The 20,822-nt window shown below is 36.8% G+C and overlaps 1 protein-coding gene across 4 annotated transcripts in view; it reads right to left on the bottom strand.

The window, feature by feature from the left end:
* The window catches only part of usp10 (ubiquitin specific peptidase 10), a 36,953-nt gene that overhangs the window by 13,616 nt on the left and 2,515 nt on the right, over positions 1 to 20,822 (bottom strand). Inside the window, exons 2-10 of one of the 4 annotated variants that reach the window (XM_065288878.2) lie at positions 15,468 to 15,536; positions 11,899 to 11,944; positions 11,516 to 11,575; positions 8,962 to 10,152; positions 4,055 to 4,146; positions 3,848 to 3,957; positions 3,115 to 3,173; positions 2,501 to 2,604; positions 52 to 202 (exon numbers count right to left, since the gene is read on the bottom strand). In XM_065288878.2, coding sequence (XP_065144950.1) covers positions 52 to 202; positions 2,501 to 2,604; positions 3,115 to 3,173; positions 3,848 to 3,957; positions 4,055 to 4,146; positions 8,962 to 10,152; positions 11,516 to 11,575; positions 11,899 to 11,944; positions 15,468 to 15,536 — 1,882 coding nt within the window. The remainder of the gene's footprint in view (positions 1 to 51; positions 203 to 2,500; positions 2,605 to 3,114; positions 3,174 to 3,847; positions 3,958 to 4,054; positions 4,147 to 8,961; positions 10,153 to 11,515; positions 11,576 to 11,898; positions 11,945 to 15,467; positions 15,537 to 20,822) is intronic. The other 3 variants (XM_065288879.2, XM_065288880.2, XM_065288881.2) reach the window with 3 other exon arrangements.

Genomic DNA, 20,822 nt, shown 5'->3' with positions numbered 1-20,822 from the left:
AACACAAATCTGCCTGAAATTGAGGGACTCTAGAGTGGATAAGGGACCAACCAAGTGCCTGACTTCTGCTGTAACGAGTGCAAAATTCAGAAAGGAACGTACTCTCTTCCTGTGGACAGATAAGCTTCTTCAGTGTCACCATTTCCTCATGCAGTCCATTCAGTATGAAACCGAGGTACTCTTCTGCATCCTCCTGTCGACCCTGAAAATGTGTGAGAAGCAATATAACTTATTACACGGCTGGTTGAAATGCTTGATTCTGATTGGCCAGTTGTGACATTTGCAGGTTTGTTATTCCCAGATAACAACGAACACCACACAGTAAATGCTTCAGGTCCTGATTACACTTTTGGGGCTTATTTCTGCAATAGCAACCATCTATGGATGGATAGATCTATGGTAACTATCCATCCATCTATGGTATCTATCCTCCATCTATAGTATCCATCCATCCATCCATCCATCCATCCATCCACCTATGGTATCTATCCACCACCTATGGTACCTATCCACCACCTATGGTACCTATCCACCACCTATGGTACCTATCCACCACCTATGGTACCTATCCACCACCTATGGTACCTATCCACCACCTATGGTACCTATCCACCACCTATGGTACCTATCCACCACCTATGGTACCTATCCACCACCTATGGAATCTACCAATCCACCTATGGAATCTATCAATCCACCTATGGAATCTATCAATCCACCTATGGAATCTATCCATCCATCCATCCATCCATCCATGGTATCTATCCAACCATCTATCTATCCATCCATCTATGGAATCCATCCATCCATCCATCCATCCATCCATCCATCGTATCTATCAATCCATTTATGGCCCTATGGCCCCCTTCTTGAAATCTTACCCTGGAGGTCCAGAGCACTGCAGAGTTAAGCGCCAACCCTGATCAAACACACCTGAGCAAGCTAATCAAGGTCTTCTTCATGATCACTAGAAAATCACAGGTGTGTAAGTTTGATTAGGGTTGTAGCCTAACTCTGCAGTGCTCCGGACCTCCAGGGTAAGATTTGGGGAACCCTGACCTATTGTATCTATCCATCTATGGTATCTATCCATCCATCCATCCATCCATCCATCCATCTATGGTATATTATCTATCCATCCATATACATCTATCTATCATCCATCTACCAATCTGTACATATACCAATCTATCCATCCCATTCATCCATCCCTGCAGAATTACCTAATTGTCATTCATATCGCTACACTTCTTGGTTTGAAACCAAAACAGATGAATAGCTGGAACATATTTTTGGAAAGGATAATACATTTTTCAGGTTGCTGCATTTGGAAGACCTCCATGCATTCACAGACTCTGCTCATTAACAGCTTTATCTTTTCTAGTTAATCTGGTTCATTAGGATTCTTACTTAGGAAGACATTTAGTCCTAGGCATTAGTGAACGTGCAGACAGATACGAGAAGAAACTGAACTGGAAGGTTCATGCATACCAAGCATAATCGTTTCTCATTGTGACCTCACTGTGACGTTGGCAAACATAAAACAAGACTTTAACATCTTATCAAGAAAACCTAAAGTAGTGCTTCCTCATGAAAAACATGCTGCCATAATGCCATGGCATTGCTATGTGGTTTAAAGGATAGTTCGGGATAGTTCGGCCAAAAATTATATTAAACCCATGATTTACTCACCCCGAAGCAGTCCGAGGTGCATAAGTCCATCATTTTTCAAACGAACACATTTTCAGTCATTTTAGAAAATGTTTTAGATCTTTCAGTTAATCAAATGTAAAGTTACAATGTCCAGCTCCTTCAAGTCCAAAAAATGTGTGTCCATTCTTTACAAAATAAATCCAAACGGCTCCAGGATGATAAACAAAGGTCTTCTGAGGGTAATCCACGCCATTTTGTTGTAGAAATATCCACATTTAAAACTTTATAAATGAAAATAACTAGCTTCCGGTAACGCCGCCATCTTAGTCGCGTCCGCATTCAAGACCAGAGCTTACGCAGCTTACAAAGGTTAATCTGCTGCTGCTCTGTGACCCAGCCCTCCGAATTTGTCATACGTCACTAAGAAAAGTGCGTACACTAAGCTGATACTTTCTCCTGAATACAGAGGAGTTTAAGACGGCGACGCTACCGGAAGGTAGTTATTTTCATATATAAAGTTTTAAATATGGATTTTCTACACCACCACCACACGGATTACCCTCAGAAGACCTTTGTTTATCATCCTGGAGCCGTTTGGATTTCTTTGGGGAAGGATATATGCACATTTTTTGGACTTGAAGGAGCTAGACCCCTTAACTTACTGTTTAGCAACTGGAAGATATAAGACAATTTTTTAAATTACTGAAAATGTGTTTGTCTTAAAAAATTATCTCAGACAGCATCGGGGTGAGTAAATCATGGGTTTATATCATTTTTGGCCAAACTTTAAATATGTCTGAGCAACAGTTATCATGATACTTGTTACTAATCTTCACTGAAAACTTACCTTCTCAGAAAGGCTTGACTTGATGAGGGTGAGGAGTTTGTAGATATATGTGGGTTCAAAAGGAACGCCCGTTCTTATGTCTTTTATTATCTTGTCTCCAGTAGCTAGAAAAGAGACACAAAAGGAAATATACCTTTATTACATTTCTCATTAAGAATTTAAATGACAACCAAAAGTGAAGATATGGTCATTGTTTCCAAACCTGTATACATTTCTTAGATCTGCTGAATACAAATGAAGATACTCTGAAACAAACAGATCTGGGGCACCATTCACTTTTGATAGTATTATTTTGTCCTACCATGGAAGTCAATGGTGCCCATGATCTGTATATGTACAATCATTTTTCAAATAATTTTTCAAAATATCTTCATGTGTGTACCGCAGAAAAAAAAGACATTCATACAGGTTTTTTAACAACATTAGGAATTGTAAACTGTGACAGCATTGTCATTTTTTGTGTGAACAATCCCTTTAAGGACGACAAACATTCTGATTCAAGTTCAAACAATTATGTGTTGCATTTAATTTCTAATGTGATGTCATCAGCTCTTACATAAAATGGAGAAACAATATAAAGATGATGTGTCCTGGGTCAGTGCTGAAGAATTTACCTTGCAATTTGGCCTTGGAAGGGACAGGCATATTGCTGAACTCATTCACAAGCCGAACACTACAAAACGAGAGGCAGACATTATATTACATGCACATAACAGAAAAAAACACACAAGATTGGATTTACACCTGTCAATTTATCCACAAATGACATGATTTCAACTTCATGTCACATTGCATGTAATCATAACATTAGAGTTCCAAATAAAAAAAATACTGGCCAATAAAGCACCTCAATTGTATTTTTGGAAAAACCATAACTCATTTAATCCCTCCAGAAAAATGAAATTATGCAATCGCATAATTTAATGCATAATCAACCAAAGTCCGCATATTTATGCAAGAGCGCATTTTTTAAATATGCCGCACTTTCACAATCCCCGCATTTTTGTAGCACAAAGTCATATATCTCTTAGCAGAAAGTTGAAAAATTTTGCATTTACTTCACAAATTCACAGCCATGTCCCCTGTTGTCATGGGAATGTTATGAAGTGACGTGAACATCAATGAAAAGCTGCAAAAGTTGCAACCGTTTTTGAAAGTTCACGCAGTTTTTGCAAGTTCCCGCAATTTCATTTTGGCGCAACAATCACAAAAAAGCATTTTTCTGGAAGGACTGCTCAGTGGTGCTTTGCAATGGCAATTTTAATGTAAACAAAGCAATAACTAATAAAAACAAGTGTATTGGCAGAAGAATTCAGATATATAAGATTCGAACAGTACAGAACTTACAAGTTATCAATCATGGGTGTTGATGTACAGGGTCTCTGCATTTCACTGAAAAGGGGAATAGACTTCATCAGATGATACATGGGTGGACACGCAATAAGGGCCTGCAGGGTCTGAAACTCAGAGTCAAGGGACAAAAACTCTAAAACAAGAGATGCTTAACTGACTCTGATCAAATCTCAAACACCAGACCACCAACAAAAAGGATACAGCGTTGATATAGCACCAGTTTCCCTTGTTTATCAGTCCTCGTGGTTGCAAAGACACTGGTTTGTGTATTAACCTCACATTCTCAATTATTTCTGATGGATGAAAAGAAAAAGACATTACGCTTGGAAACTATGATGTTTATCTAAAACGAGTGAAAAAGGTTGATGTGTTGTACACCACTCGAATCTCGAGTCATGTGACTGATGCACATGAAGCTCTTTGATGCAGAATGAGAAAATTTCTTTGCCACGCCTAGGAAGGGAGACTGAAATAATGTTACAGCTCCCATGGTAACGTGGAAATTTTAATAAGGGATGCACAGATATATCGGCCTATATTGGGTATCTGCAGATAGAAGCATTTTTCCCCACTATCACACATTACAGATTGTTTGCATCCCTAATTTTAATGCATTAAAGAACAGAATTAAAAAGTTCACCTTAAACAACTAAAAAGTTTGTTTAATTTAAACCGATACAACTTATCCATGGAACACCAAAGCAAAATTGAGGGCTAAACTTTTCATAAGCAATTACAACTGTTAGACAGATTTTACATTTCAAAACTGAGGTACAAGCTCCATAAGTACTCTACTAGTCTAAAAAAGCTATTTGGGTTTAAAACAACATTTCTGGCTGACACAATTTGAAAGACTTAATACATTGTCTGCATATTGGCTAACTTTGTAAATGGCAAAGTTAAAGGTGCATTGTGTAACTTTGAAGGATCTCTTGACAGAAATGCAATATAATATACATTACTATATTATCAGTGGTGTATAAAGACCTTACAAAATTAACTTTGTTTTTATTACCTTATAATAAACAGTTTTAAGCTACATGTGAATCCCCTTACATGGAAGTCGCCATTATGTTTCTACAGTAGCCTACTATGCCCTTGGTTGCAATTTACAATCTACCCACTAGATGCCACGAAAAATCTACACAGTGGACCTTTAAACCATACCAGATTTAATGTGCATTCAGAATTCTTATGCTGCGTTCACACCAGCTGCGTTAGAGGCGTCAAGCGCGAGTGATTTAAATGCGCTTCTGGAGGTCTAGCGGTGCGAATGAGGCATTTAGCGCAGCAGACGTGATTCTGTCTCGTCTGCGCAAATGACGCGAACTGAGCATTGCCGCGGCAAATGCGCAAGTTGAAAAATTTGACCCTTTGGCGGAAAACCAATCAGAAGCTCGCTCTAGTAGTGACGTGATTACAGGAAGCGAGCGGAGTCGCAGAAGCCCCTCCTATGACGCGAATTTCTGCGTGAATGTCTTGTTGACTAGAATTTCACATGTGAATGAAGGCATTAAACTCAAACGGTTCAAACGGCATACTAGGCACGGTACACGCAAATTTGACACCTCAAACATGGCTGGTGTGAACCCACGGTTATAGACCCGGTAAAAAAAACTGCTTTTTTAGTCCTTGAAGGGATAGTTCACCCAAAAATTCTGTCATCATTTACTCACCATCATGTTGTTACAAACCTGCATAAATTTCTTTGTTCTGATGAACACAAAGGAAGATATTTTGAGAAATGTTTGTAACAAGCCCTTCGAGGACCCCATTCACCTACATAGTAGGAAAAAAATATTATGTATGGGGTCCACAAATGGTTTGGTTACAAACATTTCTCAAAATATCTTCATGTGTGTTCATCAGAACAAAGAAATTTACACAAGTTTGTAACAACATTAGAGTGAGTAAATGACAGAATTTTCATTTTTGGGTGAACTATCCCTTTAAGGGCCAAAGAAAGGATAACACTCAAAAACATTCATTAATATTTATAGAAGAACCTCAAGGTAGTAAAATGCTACAAAAAGAGTCCAATATATACCCTTTTATGGGCCACTTTAATCCCATATAATAGTTTGCATGTTTGGTTGCATAAATTTAATTCATGCCAAGTCACATTCATCACATCACACCTCAAAGTAACAGCAAGAGAAGAAATCCAGACTATAAGAAAATGCATAATAACTCTCGGTAGAAAACTCCTAAAACTTAAACAAGGGCAGCCAATGGTCAGGACAAGAGCAGAGATTCATCTCTGTGTAGAATCTGTCCAAGTCTCTTATCAGAGATAAATAAGTAACAAAGGAATGCTGATGGAAAGACACACCATTTTATGGACAAGCATATATGTAATAAAAAACAGATTCACAACATTCACAAATCTTCTTTCCATTAGGAATCTTGAAAAAAGCTGTCATATAAATGCCATCAATCAAGCCAACACTCTTTCCTGTTATGCAATAAAATGTGCATTCACCCAAGCGATGAGTCTAGAAAAGACGAGTGCCACACACCACCTTTGAGATCAATTTAACGCATCCAGTCGTAATATATGGAAAGTCTGTGCAAAGCACCGTGCAGACAAAATTTATTACAAATAAGAGATTTGGATGAGATTTTCAGCACAAAATACCTCTTGCGCAACATCTTTTATAATACAGGAAGAGCAGGAATAAACCCACAGAAAGATTTATAGCAGTGGGAGTCAGTGTGTGTTTTAATGGTCAATATACACTGGCTACCACACAGGTTGAGACAATGCTGTAATAAATTTGACCCGGTCTATAAAATCTAGGCTAAAGTCTCAATCTTATGATGAGATTAGGAGCATAAAAGTTAGATTTTTTATTTCTTTGACATGAACTTAAAGCTTTTTAAGTTATTTTTCACAGAATGTTCTTTGCATTATGTAGGATTTCCTTGTAAAAAAAAGTCATGTTCTCCTGGAGGGCATGCAAACGCTTCTGAGGCATTGCAACACCACAATTATAGTCAGTCCCCTGCTATTGATAGTCCTGTGATGGCATACTAATACTCTCATGTGGTTTCATTTGGAGCACAAGCTTTCCAAAAGCATTTTGATACATTTGAGTGAAAGGATAAAGATGATAAAAAAATATTGTGACCAAAGCCCTAAGCACCTGTCCTAAGTGTTAAGAACAAATTTAATGGCTTGAGTAATGCCTGGATTTCAATACATTCTGTTGGCACTGCTGCCATCTTGTGGACAGAAATGGAAAAACAGCATTTAGAAAAAAAGCTAGTTCAAATTAATCTATACAGAACACATAAAACACTAAAATTAATATATTCAAATAATATGCTATTTCACTAACAACCTCATTTCACCTCATTTACAAGTACAGGTTTGTGGTTTAAAGGGACTCTTTACTTTTTCTGAAAATAGAGATTTTGTAAAAATTGAGTTTTACTGTTTCTGAATCCATTCAGCCAATCTCTGGGTCTGGCGGTACCATTTTTAGCATAGCTTAGCATAATCCATTGAATCTGATTAGACCATTAGCATCACGCTAAAAAAAATAACCAAAGAGTTTTGGTATTTTTCCTATTTAAAATTTGACACTGTAGTTACATCCTGTACTAAGAACGACGGAAATTAAAAAAATTTCTAGGATTTTCTTGGCCGATATGGCTAGGAACTATACTCTCATTCTGGCGTTATCATCAAAGACTTTGCTGCCGTACCATGGGTGCAGCAGGCGCAATGATATTACGCAGTGCCCAAAAAAAGTCTTTCAATAGCTGGGGACTATTTTCGAGCACTGTGTAATATCATAGTATTATTTTTCCTACTATGAAAAGTGAATGGGGCTCATGATCATGATTGGTTTCCAAACATTCCTTAAAATATCTTCCTGTGTGTTCATCAGAACAAATAAATTTATACAGGTTTGTAAAGACATGAGAGTAAGAAAAATGGCAACAATTGTGTGTGAACTATCCCTTTAAAAGCAAATATGCAGAGTTTTCAATCTACTGCATATAATTTCTATAAACCAACATGTGATGCAGTCTGTAAAACCCAGCTTAAAGGGACACTCCACTTAAAAAAAAAAAAATTCTCATTTTCCAGCTCCCCTAGAGTTAAACATCTGATTCTTACCGTTTTGGAATCCATCCAGCTGATCTCGGGGGTCTGGCGCTAAAAACTTTTAGCATAGCTTAGCACAATCCATTGAATTTGATTAGACCATTAGCAACGCACTCAAAAATGACCAGAGAGTTTCTATATTTTTCCCATTTAAAACTTGACTCTTCTGTAGTTACATCGTGTACGAAGACTGACAGAAAATTAAAAGTTGCGATTGCTGCAGCAGGCGCAATGATATTACGCAGTACCTAAAATAGTCCCCTGCTATTAAAAGATCATAAGGGGAATATTTTCGGCTGCTGCGTAATATCATGGTGCCTACTGCAGCCATGTTATGACAGCAAAGTCCTTGATTATTACGCCAAAATGAGAGTATAGTTCCTAGCCTTATCTGCCTAGAAAATCTAACTTTTAATAATTTTCCGTCGGTCTAAGCAAACGATGTAACTACAGAAGAGACGTTTTAAATAGGAAAAATATAAAAACTACTTGGTTATCTTTAAGCGCGATGCTAATGGTCTAATCAGATTCAATGGATTATGCTAAGCTATGCTAAAAGTGGTACCACCAGACCCGGAGATCAACTGAATGGATTCCAAAACGGTAAAAATCAAAATGTTGAACTCAAGGGGAGCTGGAAAATAAGCATATTTTCAAAAAAGTGGAATGTCCCTTTAAGACATTTATGTTTTTTTACATAAAATCATCCCATAAAATGTAAAGGACATTCTGTGAAATAAAACCTTGATTTCTTTAATACTGACCAAGTGAGGTAATGTCAAAGATGGAAATCAAGGTGAAATCACAGTAAAATCAAACTTTTATGCTCTTAATTTTGATTATAAGACTTTAGCCTGGATTTCACAGACAGGGTCACATAAGCATACCATTGTTACAATTTGTCACATTAACGTGGAAATACTCATGTAAGTGCAATATATAAGCTGCAAAAACTCGTGGTTTGATTAACTCAAAACCTATAATACTCTACCTGCCAATTTTAGGGCCATAGGATCTTCAGAAACAGGGACGGGGCTCTCACGCACCTCAGTGGCCTTCTCAGGCAACTCTGTGGCAGCAGGTGCCAACGTGACCATAGCAGGTGCGCTCTTCACCTCAACGTATGCCTGAGGGCCTCCTGGAAGAGGCTTGGAGTTGTGGAAGAGGCTGGCCCAGGATTTTGGCTGGTTGGCCACAGGAGCTGCAGGGGGAGCTGGCAAGACTACCGGCTGTACCTCTGAATCAGGCAGAGGGGTGACCGAAGAATCGGACAGCACCTCGCCCGTTTCAGGCGAGTCTTGGAGTCTGTCTGCAACTTCGGCAGACGGGGCAGTCTCTGGCAGCCCGTTAGCCTCCCCCGAGCCCTCGGCCTCGCTTTCATCAGTAGTAGCAGAAATTGTGGTGACAGTGGATGTGGCCACAGCAGCAGGTGGGGGAATGGGAGACGGCAGAGGTGGGCTGTGCCCTCCGTTACCAAAAAGTTCTGGACGCTCTAAAGCTGGGGTTTCTGCGTGTTGCTCTGCAGTCCTGGCATAATTTGCCACCCCACTGCTCTGAGACGACGATGATGAATTAGGCAAAGAAGCTGCACCGTTACTGTCCAACAATGCAGCAGCTCTGCTTGTCAAGTCCAATGTTGAATTGTCAGGGCTATCACAAGTTCTCTGATGGGAAAGGGGGGAGGTTTGGGGGGTTGATGCGGTGGATGTTACAGAAGCGGGGGGAATAAGCTCAGCCTCGGAAAGCATTTCCCCGACCATGTCCTCCGAGCCCATGAGCGGAGCGTTTGGAGTGTGTCCATTTACCAGACCTGAACCCCCAACTCTATCTGTGACCCCACCAGCGCTGTTCGCTCCTTCAAGATAGTTGTAGTATCCCGGCGGTCGTTTTTTCTTTTTCTTTCGTTGCCCCAAGCCGCCCGACACCCCATCCATGTCTGAACAGCACTGCACTGAGGTCTCAGAGTTGGTGCCGCAGTGGGAGTTGAAGTCCTCGCCATCTGCAATGTCAGCGATGGGACTTGCTGTGGGAAGGGAATTCTGTGACGGTTGGCAACCTAAGATGAACTCAGGAGCCTGAGGGTTCAGAGTGCTGGACACTTTGTACAGTGGATCCTTTAAAGCCAATGTCTCGCCACTCATTACCTCATCCACGCCAAACTCGATGTGCTGGTAGTCCTCTCCTGCAGACCAAAACCAAGTTAGATTGATGTTTACAGGAGTATTGCATTCCTACAGGGTATCATCAATTAAACAAGCAAAATTGTATTTATGGATAAACTTAATTTATAATGTTTAAAATATCTAATTCAATATAAAAAATGTTTATTTACTATGCATCAGAGTTTAAACACAATGAATCTGGATATACCACACAAGTATTTCTGATATTAAAGGGACACTCCACTTTTTTTGAAAATAGGCTCATTTTCCAGCTCCCCTAGAGTTAAACATTTGATTCTTACAGTTTTGGAATCCATTCAGCCGATCTCCGCGTCTGGCGCTAGCACTTTTAGCATAGCTTAGCACAATCCATTGAATTGGATTAGACCATTAGCATCACGCTAAAAAATAACAAAGAGTTTCAATATTTTTCCTATTTAAAACTTGACTCTTCTGTAGTTATATCGTGTACTTAGACCAACAGAAAATTAAAAGTTGCGATTTTCTAGGCAGATATGGTTAGGAACTATACTCTCAAACTGGCGTAATAACTACCGAAGAGTCAAGTTTTAAATAGGAAAAATATTGAAACTCTTTGGTTATTTTTTTGCGCAATGCTAATGGTCTAATCAGATTCAATGGATTGTGCTAAGCTATGCTAAAAGTGATAAAATGGATTCCAAAACGGTAAGAATCAAGTGTTTAACTCTAGGGGAGCTGGAAAATAAGCATATTTAAAAAAAGTGGAGTGTCCCTTTAAACTGCAGATTTTAAGCAGCGAAAGATTCAGTTTCAAGTGAATGAAAAGTGTGTTAGTGAATGCAAGTCACAATTACGTTAAGACTCAATAGGAGTCTCAAAAAGTGCCCAGTAATCAGCAAAAATCAAAGCAACCAGAAATTTTCATCATGGGAACACAAGCTCCCAAGCAATGGATAAATGAAGCGACAAAACCACCTTTTCTGTTAGTATTCGTTTTAGAAGATTTATTTTGAGAAAGCATGAAAGACAAACTCATAAGCATGTCGTGGACCATCAAGACACCTTGCTTTTCAGCAGGGTTCTCTTATTTGATGTCCCAGAATTCGCGACTTAATTCCACTCATGAACTGATGAGTTTTGGGACAGAAATTTCCAGGTAAGTAATGTCATTAAAGCATCCGGTCAACTCTAAGCACTGCAGGTAGATGCAGAGAGACACCTGGCTCCTAAACATGCAAAGCGCCACAGATTAAATAAACAGGCAGGAATGAGAAGTAAAGGTTTTAGGTTGATAAAGAAGGTTTAAGGTTTAGAAAGCTGTCAGTGTTTAAGATCTGTGTTTTGAGTTCTGCAACGAAAACAGAAAAAAGTGAGGCGCCGTGTAGTGGACCGAACACTCACCGCAAACCTGCCGTCTCAATGATTCCGTTATGCAAGGCATATCAGGAGTGTAGTAACCTCCTAAATAATTGATACAGATGAGGGTGAAGGTCACAAGTACCCAAGAGGGCAATACGATACTGTCTCGGGACAGATTATTATGACTACAGAGATGGGCATGTAGTCTAAGTAGGTCTGGCAAATGTTGACCATTCCATTACAATTAGCATTAGGATGTAAACAGGACAATTGACATTTTGGTATTTTCTATCCCAGGTGTGAAATGTGCAAGCATATACATGTATAAAACCACTGTTTGATTGGATCCAATTCTGATTAAAGGCCCATAGCTCATATCTTTATTTGTGAATTATGGTTATTATAGTGAATGTTAAGAATCTTACCTGAGGGGTGACTGATGCAGGAGACTTTATCATTGAAGGGGGGAAGCTGATAAGAAATTTGCATGAGATCACATGAAGGCAATAAAAACATGCTAATTTCACTGTAAAAACGGTTAGGTACACACCAAGCCGTTGGTTGGCAGATTTTCAGAAACTTAAAACTTTCAATTATATTCTTTAATGCATCTCATCTTCTGCAGGTGCAGAACGGACGTACTACTTTCCCGCCGTCCGTTTGGTGCGTCAAGGCAACTTTGGACCCAGACGCAGCCAACACGGGGAAAAGGTAAACGGGCCGCATCGTCTTTTTGCACTACTTCCGGTTTGGTGTGTCCTAGGCTTCAAAAGTCTTAAATATATCAATTTAGAAATGTATATCCAATTGGTTTTGTTTGTTTAAAGCAAAGGTGAAACATTTCACAGATGATACAAAGTTTTTGAGAGATTCCCCTAGTGGCATGAAAACTTAAATATTTTAATAAAATGGAAATGGTGGGCAGTATTTACAACTGTGTCCGAAATAGCCCCCTATAACCGCATTGACTATTGCCTACATCAGTTCACTGTATGGGTGTTACGATATTTATCGATACACATTATAATACCTGTCCGGTGACTATTCTGAATCGCAAAAGAGACAATATTATGCACGACTCTTTCATGTGCTATGGCTATTTGACAAGTAGAAAGTCCTTATGAATCTAAAACCAAAGTTTGAGTCATTAATAGACCGTTTCAGCAGTAACAACATAAACAAGCGGCTGTCGCGGTCCGCACGTAAATAACAACAAAGTTCTTTAAACGTAGTTTATTTATATAACAAGCAAAAAAACAACACATAGATTACCTAGGAAACCAAAACATTATTTTCGACGAGGCATTTGTACAAGAGATCAATTTAGCAAATAGTCAGACCATTAAAAAACGAAACCGGAAGTAAGGTTCGGATCCAGACGTGCATCACGTGTGTCCGATGAAACCGTCTATAGCATGCATTTGAAAAACAATACCTGTAAATAAAATATATAAATATATATATATATAAATATATATAAAAATATATAAATATAAAAATATATAAATATATAAATATATAAATATATATAAATATATAAATATATATATATATATATAAATATATATATATAAATATATATATATAAATATATATATATAAATATATATATATAAATATATATATATAAATATATATATATAAATATATATATATAAATATATATATATAAATATATAAATATATATATATAAATATATAAATATATATATATAAATATATATATATAAATATATATATATAAATATATATATATATATATATATATATATATATATATATAAATATATATATATATATAAATATATATATAAATATATATATAAATATATATATAAATATATATATAAATATATATATAAATATATATATATATATATATATATATATATATATATATATATATATATATATATATATATATATATATATATATATATATATATATATATATATATATATATATATATATATATATATATATATATATATAAATATAAATATATATATATATATATATATATATATATATAAATATAAATATATATATATATATATATATATATATATATATATATATATATATATATATATATATATATATATATAAAAATAATAAATATTTATTTATAATATAAATTATACATAAATAAAACAAACAATGTACAGTCTTGTTCAAAATAATAGCAGTACAATGTGACTAACCAGAATAATCAAGGTTTTTAGTATATTTTTTATTGCTACGTGGCAAACAAGTTACCAGTAGGTTCAGTAGATTCTCAGAAAACAAATGAGACCCAGCATTCATGATATGCACGCTCTTAAGGCTGTGCAATTGGGCAATAAGTTGAAAGGGGTGTGTTCAAAAAAATAGCAGTGTCTACCTTTGACTGTACAAACTCAAAACTATTTTGTACAAACATTTTTTTTCTGGGATTTAGCAATCCTGTGAATCACTAAACTAATATTTAGTTGTATGACCACAGTTTTTTAAAACCGCTTGACATCTGTGTGGCATGGAGTCAACCAACTTGTGGCACCTCTCAGCTGTTATTCCACTCCATGATTCTTTAACAATTCATTCACATTTCTTGATTTTGCTTCAGAAACAGCATTTTTGATATCACCCCACAAGTTCTCAATTGGATTAAGGTCTGGAGATTGGGCTGGTAACTCCATAACATTAATTTTGTTGGTTTGGAACCAAGACTTTGCCCGTTTACTAGTGTGTTTTGGGTCATTGTCTTGTTGAAACAACCATTTCAAGGGCATGTCCTCTTCAGCATAGGGCAACATGACCTCTTCAAGTATTTTAACATATGCAAACTGATCCATGATCCCTGGTATGCGATAAATAGGCCCAACACCATAGTAGGAGAAACATGCCCATATCATGCTCCATGCTTCACTGTGTACTGTGGCTTGAATTCAGAGTTTGGGGGTCGTCTCACAAACTGCCTGTGGCCCTTGGACCCAAAAAGAACAATTTTACTCTCATCAGTACACAAAATGTTCCTCCATTTCTCTTTAGGCCAGTTGATGTGTTCTTTGGCAAATTGTAACCTCTTCTGCACATGCCTTTTTTTTAACAGAGGGACTTTGCGGGGGATTCTTGAAAATAGATTAGCTTCACACAAACGTCTTCTAACTGTCACAGTACTTACAGGTAACTCCAGACTGTCTTTGATCATCCTGGAGGTGATCATTGGCTGAGCCTTTGCCATTCTGGTTATTCTTCTATCCATTTTGATGGTTGTCTTCCATTTTCTTCCACGTCTCTCTGGTTTTGCTCTCCATTTTAAGGCATTGGAGATCATTTTAGCTGAACAGCCTATCATTTTTTGCACCTCTTTATAGGTTTTCCCCTCTCCAATCAACTTTTAGTCAAAGTACGCTGTTCTTCTGAATAATGTCTTGAACGACCCATTTTCCTCAGCTTTCAAATGCATGTTCAACAAGTGTTGGCTTCATCCTTAAATAGGGGCCACCTGATTCACACCTGTTTCTTCACAAAATTGATGACCTCAGTTATTGAATGCCACACTGCTATTTTGCGACAGCCACTTGTTTATGTTGTTACTGCTGAAACAGTCTATAGATTAATTGCAATTAATTGTTATTCAACCTTATCCTGGAGGGTACCTGTCCTGCAAATTTTAGTTCCAACCCCCTGCTTCTAATTTTTAGGTAGCCCTGAACAACTTGATTAGCAAGTTCACGTGTGTTTGATTGGGGTTGAAACTGAAATCTGCAGGACAGGTGCCTTTCAGGAACAGGGTTGGAGACCCATGAGCTAGCCGTTAAGTGTTCATCATTCGTACACTCATTATTGCAATTTTTATGGGATTGAATAAGTGCACTCAATAATGTACACTATAAATTTAGACACCCCTACAAAATGACTATCCCCTCAAATGGTTCACTACTTAAGGGTACAGGGAACTAGTTCGGACACAGCCCACATGTCACTGAATGATTTATATATTTTTGTTACCTCAACAAAACAGCGGGGAGTCACAAAGAACTGATTGAATTCATCTGGGCTGAATTCCCCAAAGATGTACTGTGGAGAGAAAAGAAACAAAAGATACATATTGTTAGGTGACACAAGTAGCAAACAAATTCTTTTAATAGCGTTACCACATCTGATAGCAATCATTAAGACATGCCATAACCCAGAACTGGGGTAACCGGTTTGGCATTAGATTGAGTACAAAGTTACTTTAGACTCTTATTCAAGTTTACCCCTGCCGTATTTAATAACAATCACAGCACCGTGCCTGGGTGTAAATGAGGACGGGGCAGCCATTATTAACACGTGATTTGCATCATCAGCTTGGCAGAAAGTAAAGAGTAAAGTTGGAAACTGATGAGTCATGCGGAATGGCAATATGGCTCCCTCATGCCCCACTTTACAGAGCAAAGCAATGCCACAGACAGACCTGTCATGCTCTCGTTTTAGACAATGTGTAACACACTGTTTGAGAACAGACATTTCAAAGTTACCAAGTAAAATGTAAATCACTAACAATTAAACTCCAATGTGTCACTGTGATACTTGCAGCACATCATATAGTCAAACCATATAGTTGTATGTTTCTTTTTTTTTTTTTATGTGATTAAAACTATAAAAAGCAACCTGAGGATAACAATTACTTTTTAATTACTTCCATTTAAAACTTGAATAATTACAAATGTATTGTTTATATCTCTAAACCGAACTGACATCTAAACTGGCATCTATGTCTTATTTGGATTTGTTAAACTGACAGTTCCTTCAATAACCAACAATTCACCCTTCAGTGGTTACAATTTCATGCTAGAAAGCCTGTGAATATATATCCGCCGTTCAGTAAATTTGGAGTGAACAGGTGAATTCATGTGTGCTGCAATTTGAAAGAAAAACCTCACATTTTGCAGGACACCTGTTAAAGGCTAGTACTGACCACTAGTACGAAAGCACCTTACAACACCCAAGTTGAGGAGTGATATTTAAAGGAACAGTATGTAAGAAATTTATATCAATTAATCATAAAATGGCCCTGATGTGTCACTAGACATTAAGAAATCATTTTCATTTCAAATACTTATATCACTCACAACAGTGGTCCGGCCAGGATATTGCAGCCCTCAACTTATGTTTATGTTGTCATGTTGTGTATTGGCCACCAGTTGTGTGATTGCAGTACCAGTTTTAGCCACAAGTTGTGTGATTGCAGTACCAGTTTTGGCCACAATCCTAAATACTGTTCCTTTAACAAAAGCTGCAACAAAATTTGCTGTCTATTTACCTCCATCACAAGCCTGCTTCTTTCACTGACAAGCTGGGTCATATCGCATTAATTACTGCAGGCGATACGTCCTCGATAATAAATGCAAAATTGCCCCGATTGTCAGCGAACAGCCGTGTGTAGCGAATGCCGCTCCATCTTAAAGCAGTTGATGGCGATTTACTACTAATCAAGGAACTGGCTTTACTGTAGAGGTCTTCTCGGGTCCAAACAAATGTACCCGACCCAAATTGATCCGAATCACTTTATACCCGAACACGACGTGCATAACAATTTTTTTTGAAGAAAGACCTGACCCGAGACAAACCCAAGAAAATAAGATCGGAGTCCAGCCTGAACTAATGGCAATTTTTTTAACCCGACTGGACCCGAATGTAAACCGCACTGACGTGTGTGCATTCTGCAGACCCATACGCAGCAGTCAGACAGAAAGAAACTCTAGAAAGCTACTCCATTTGTTTTATCTGACGACAACACCAAGTTAACCGCTAAATGTACATTATAATTGACTGACATGTCTGTTTCAATGAAAATTAACCTACCACCAGCCACACAATGTCGCAAGCGCTCTTGGCAAACAGATGAGAGGTTTGAAAAGGACATTGACGCACACACGCGAGAGAGTTTGGTGTTCTCGGGTCCGTTTAGCAAAAACACATTCATTTTAAATTACCCGAGACCCGATGCCGCTATTATTGTACCCGACCTGTGTCCGAGGCACATGTGAAACTTTTAGACGCGAACCCGATCAGGTCTCGGGTCAGACCTCAGGTTTTCGGATATAAGCGGACCCGTGAAGACATCTACTTTTCTGGCGAGATGCGCATGACAATCCCCCGATATATATCGCCTGGCCCTATATTAAATTATAACAACCTCTAACTCGAGGGAAAGTCTTAACAGCCAATTAAAAGCGGTTGATTAACCACCCAAAATTAAATGATTTGTTCTAATAATCAAAAATAGTGAACAAAATAGATAACTAGATAAAGGGCACCGGGTCTAAAAATCTCCTTTGTGCAATCGATTAGTGTGTTGCATGCAATCTTACTCCAATTATGCTTAATAAACTAATAATGTTTAAGGTCTTGTAAACACAAACTCTTTTCTTTTATCGGGTAAAGGTCATAAACAGCTAAAGCAAAATCTGATCGGGAAAGGTAGATTTCTACCCATTACCCTGATTTTGTGTGATAGGTAAACGCCTTAACCGGCTTTCTCACAGTTTTGTTCATGTGCGCATGACTTTGAACGTAAAAGATAAACGTCCCAAAGGAAGTAAGTGCAACGTCATGCATTAATGTCTCATGCAGTTGACAGGGAAGCTGCAAAATTAAAAACTTGTGGTACGTCTCCAAATCCTGCTTAAATGCAGTTTTCTGCATAGCCAGTTTATTTATTTGCATATAAACGTTTGTATAAAAAGCTGGTTTTTAATATATATCCACTTATTTTGTACATGTAAATACACTCATTGTGCCATTTGCGTCACCAAACGGATTGCAAAAACGTTTTCCTTGGTTAAGCCAAAGTTGCTTTATTTTGTGCTAGTCAAGATATTTAACAGCAACGTTTTAAAACTAACTCAGACCCACAGTCAGAATTTATAGGGGAATAAAACTACAAATGTCTTAATTGTCTTGACTTAATAAAACAGGAAACAAAATGTATACTTAGTCAGGTATTACTTATCTTTATAACTTCAAAGATTACAAAATCTTAACTGAGGGGATGCTGCAACTTGCTGCAGGGCTGAAACCCTTAACTGTCCTTCATTTACTTCATGCAGGGCATCTGGTCTTATAATGGTTAGACTGTCCTGTAGATAACCTGCTTCCTCTGCAGGCTATAATTACCTTAATCCTACAAGCACTAACAGTATAACTCAAAGACTCTTGCATTTACTATGCACAGCAAAGTGTTAAAGGATTACGCCATTTTCTTAAAAAAAGAAATCCCAATAATTTACTCACCCCCATGTCATCCAAAATGTCTTTGTTCAAATGCAAAGTAAGAGTATCAAAATAAACAGCACAGAGTTAAAAAATATCTATTCATGTACTTTTTTGCACATGATTTGAAATGACATTATACAAACCAATTTTGTTGTTTTTCCACATTTAAGGTGGAAATTTTTCATTACAGCAACGTATCCATGACTGGATTTGGGTTCTTTGACATAGAAATATTTATAATTAAAAAATTATAAATTGCTGTTGATAATTTTTAGACTAAAGTCTAAAAAGCTTCAGTGCATGTTATACTATTTACATTTGCAGTAAAGAAACATGTGGTATTTGATGATCATTGGTAAATGTAGATACAATAATAAGGAATATAAAGGTGTCCAAGACCAATTTTCTCATCCTTCGCAACAATTTTCACTCAAGCCCTCAAGGAACTAACATTTTCAAAAAAAAAAATTGTTGGAAGGGACAAAATTGACTGTGACACTCAAAGTGGCTACCACGTAAGCAGTTCTTATTTTTCTCTCCAAAGAAACTATGTTTGTCATAGTGCCTAGACAACTTTTTAGTTCTCATTACCGAAACATGACTTTGTAAATGCATATATTTAATGTAATATGTTGCGGTAATGATCATTTTTTATGATAATCTAAAAAATATAAATAATTCTATAGGAAATATGTTTTAAATCCTCTTAAAATATGGTTATAGTAAGTTCAGACCTTAATCTTATAAGTACAAAAAAAAATTGGCCTCAAGGGCTTTTTAAAAAATATGACGCTGGACACCTTCTAAATCTGGATTTCGTGAGAATCACCCTTTTTAACAATAAACTGACACAAAGACATTAAGTGGGGGATAAGTAATTTATCAGGATTTTTAAGAAAGTTGAGTATTCCTTTAACTAGTACAGCCCAAAGCATGCTATGGTTTTCCAATGTATGCATTAGCAAGCAATTTAATGCTTATGCAAGTCTGTTGGAGAGCCTAAAAGTTAAAAAACTGAACAAGGCTCTCTGAACATACACATAATCCTCCCCTCACATTCAACACTGGCAACATGAAAAGGGAGACCAAGAAAAAAGAAAATGCAGTTCAAGCACATGTAACCATTTGCAAATCACCGACCTACATTGCTGAAACGGCACCATAAACAGCTAGCGGTAATCCAATGGCACAACACAAAGAATGCATCTTTGTCCCTTTTCTACAGGCATGCCAAACGTACCACACTAAGCTCTCCCTCGCTGTTCATTTGGGTGGGGATTATCACATTAACTGGGTTAAAAAAAAAAAAAGTAAAAAAATAAAAAAAAGTAAAAAAAAAAAAAAAAAAAATAAAAAAAAAAAAAAAAGAATAAAAAAAAAAAAAAAAAAAAAAAAATGAAATTAAATAAAAAAAAAAAAAAAATAAAAAAAAAAAAAAAAAAAAAAAAAAAAAAAAAAAAAAAAAAAAAAAAGTAAAAAAAAAAAAAAAAAAAAAAAAAAAAAAAAAAAAAAAAATAAGGAAAAAAAAAAAAAGAAAAAAAAAGAAAAAGTAGTGGATAAGTAAAAACGTGTCAAGTTAACCCAAGCGGTTATAAGCAAACCACACGAACCTTTGGTTAACGGTCTTACAAAGGCATGACATGTGCGACCAGCTACCTCTTCTTCGCTATAAGTTAGGCGATACATCTAAATATTTTAAGTTATGGCTACTCTTAGCATGCTTCAGCAAGTGTACATTATATGAGAATGTAAATGTATCAAACAGAAGGCAAATCAAACTACACCGTTCAGTGAATGTGTGATCCAAAACACAAACATTTACAGACCAGTACATCTTTTAAACAAAAGACGTTTTGGGCCACAAATTTTGGGGCAGTTTCCCAAGAAATGGTTTTGTTTAGACAATGACAAAGTGTTAGTTATATTAGGTTATTTAAGTAGTTTATACAAACATACCGTAAAAAAGACTACTGCTCTTGAGACAAAAATATAACTAATATATTTTAAGATATAAGTGCAAGTTTTCAGTTAAGACAGCTCAGACATATATTTTAGTCTAGGACCAGGCTTAAACACCCTGCCCCTTGATGTACAGATAAAGCA

Source organism: Paramisgurnus dabryanus, chromosome 2 (assembly GCF_030506205.2).
Source record: "Paramisgurnus dabryanus chromosome 2, PD_genome_1.1, whole genome shotgun sequence".
Lineage (NCBI taxonomy): Eukaryota > Metazoa > Chordata > Actinopteri > Cypriniformes > Cobitidae > Paramisgurnus > Paramisgurnus dabryanus.
The sequence above is the reverse complement of the archived record's forward strand: the minus strand, read 5'-3'. Positions and strand labels throughout refer to the sequence as shown.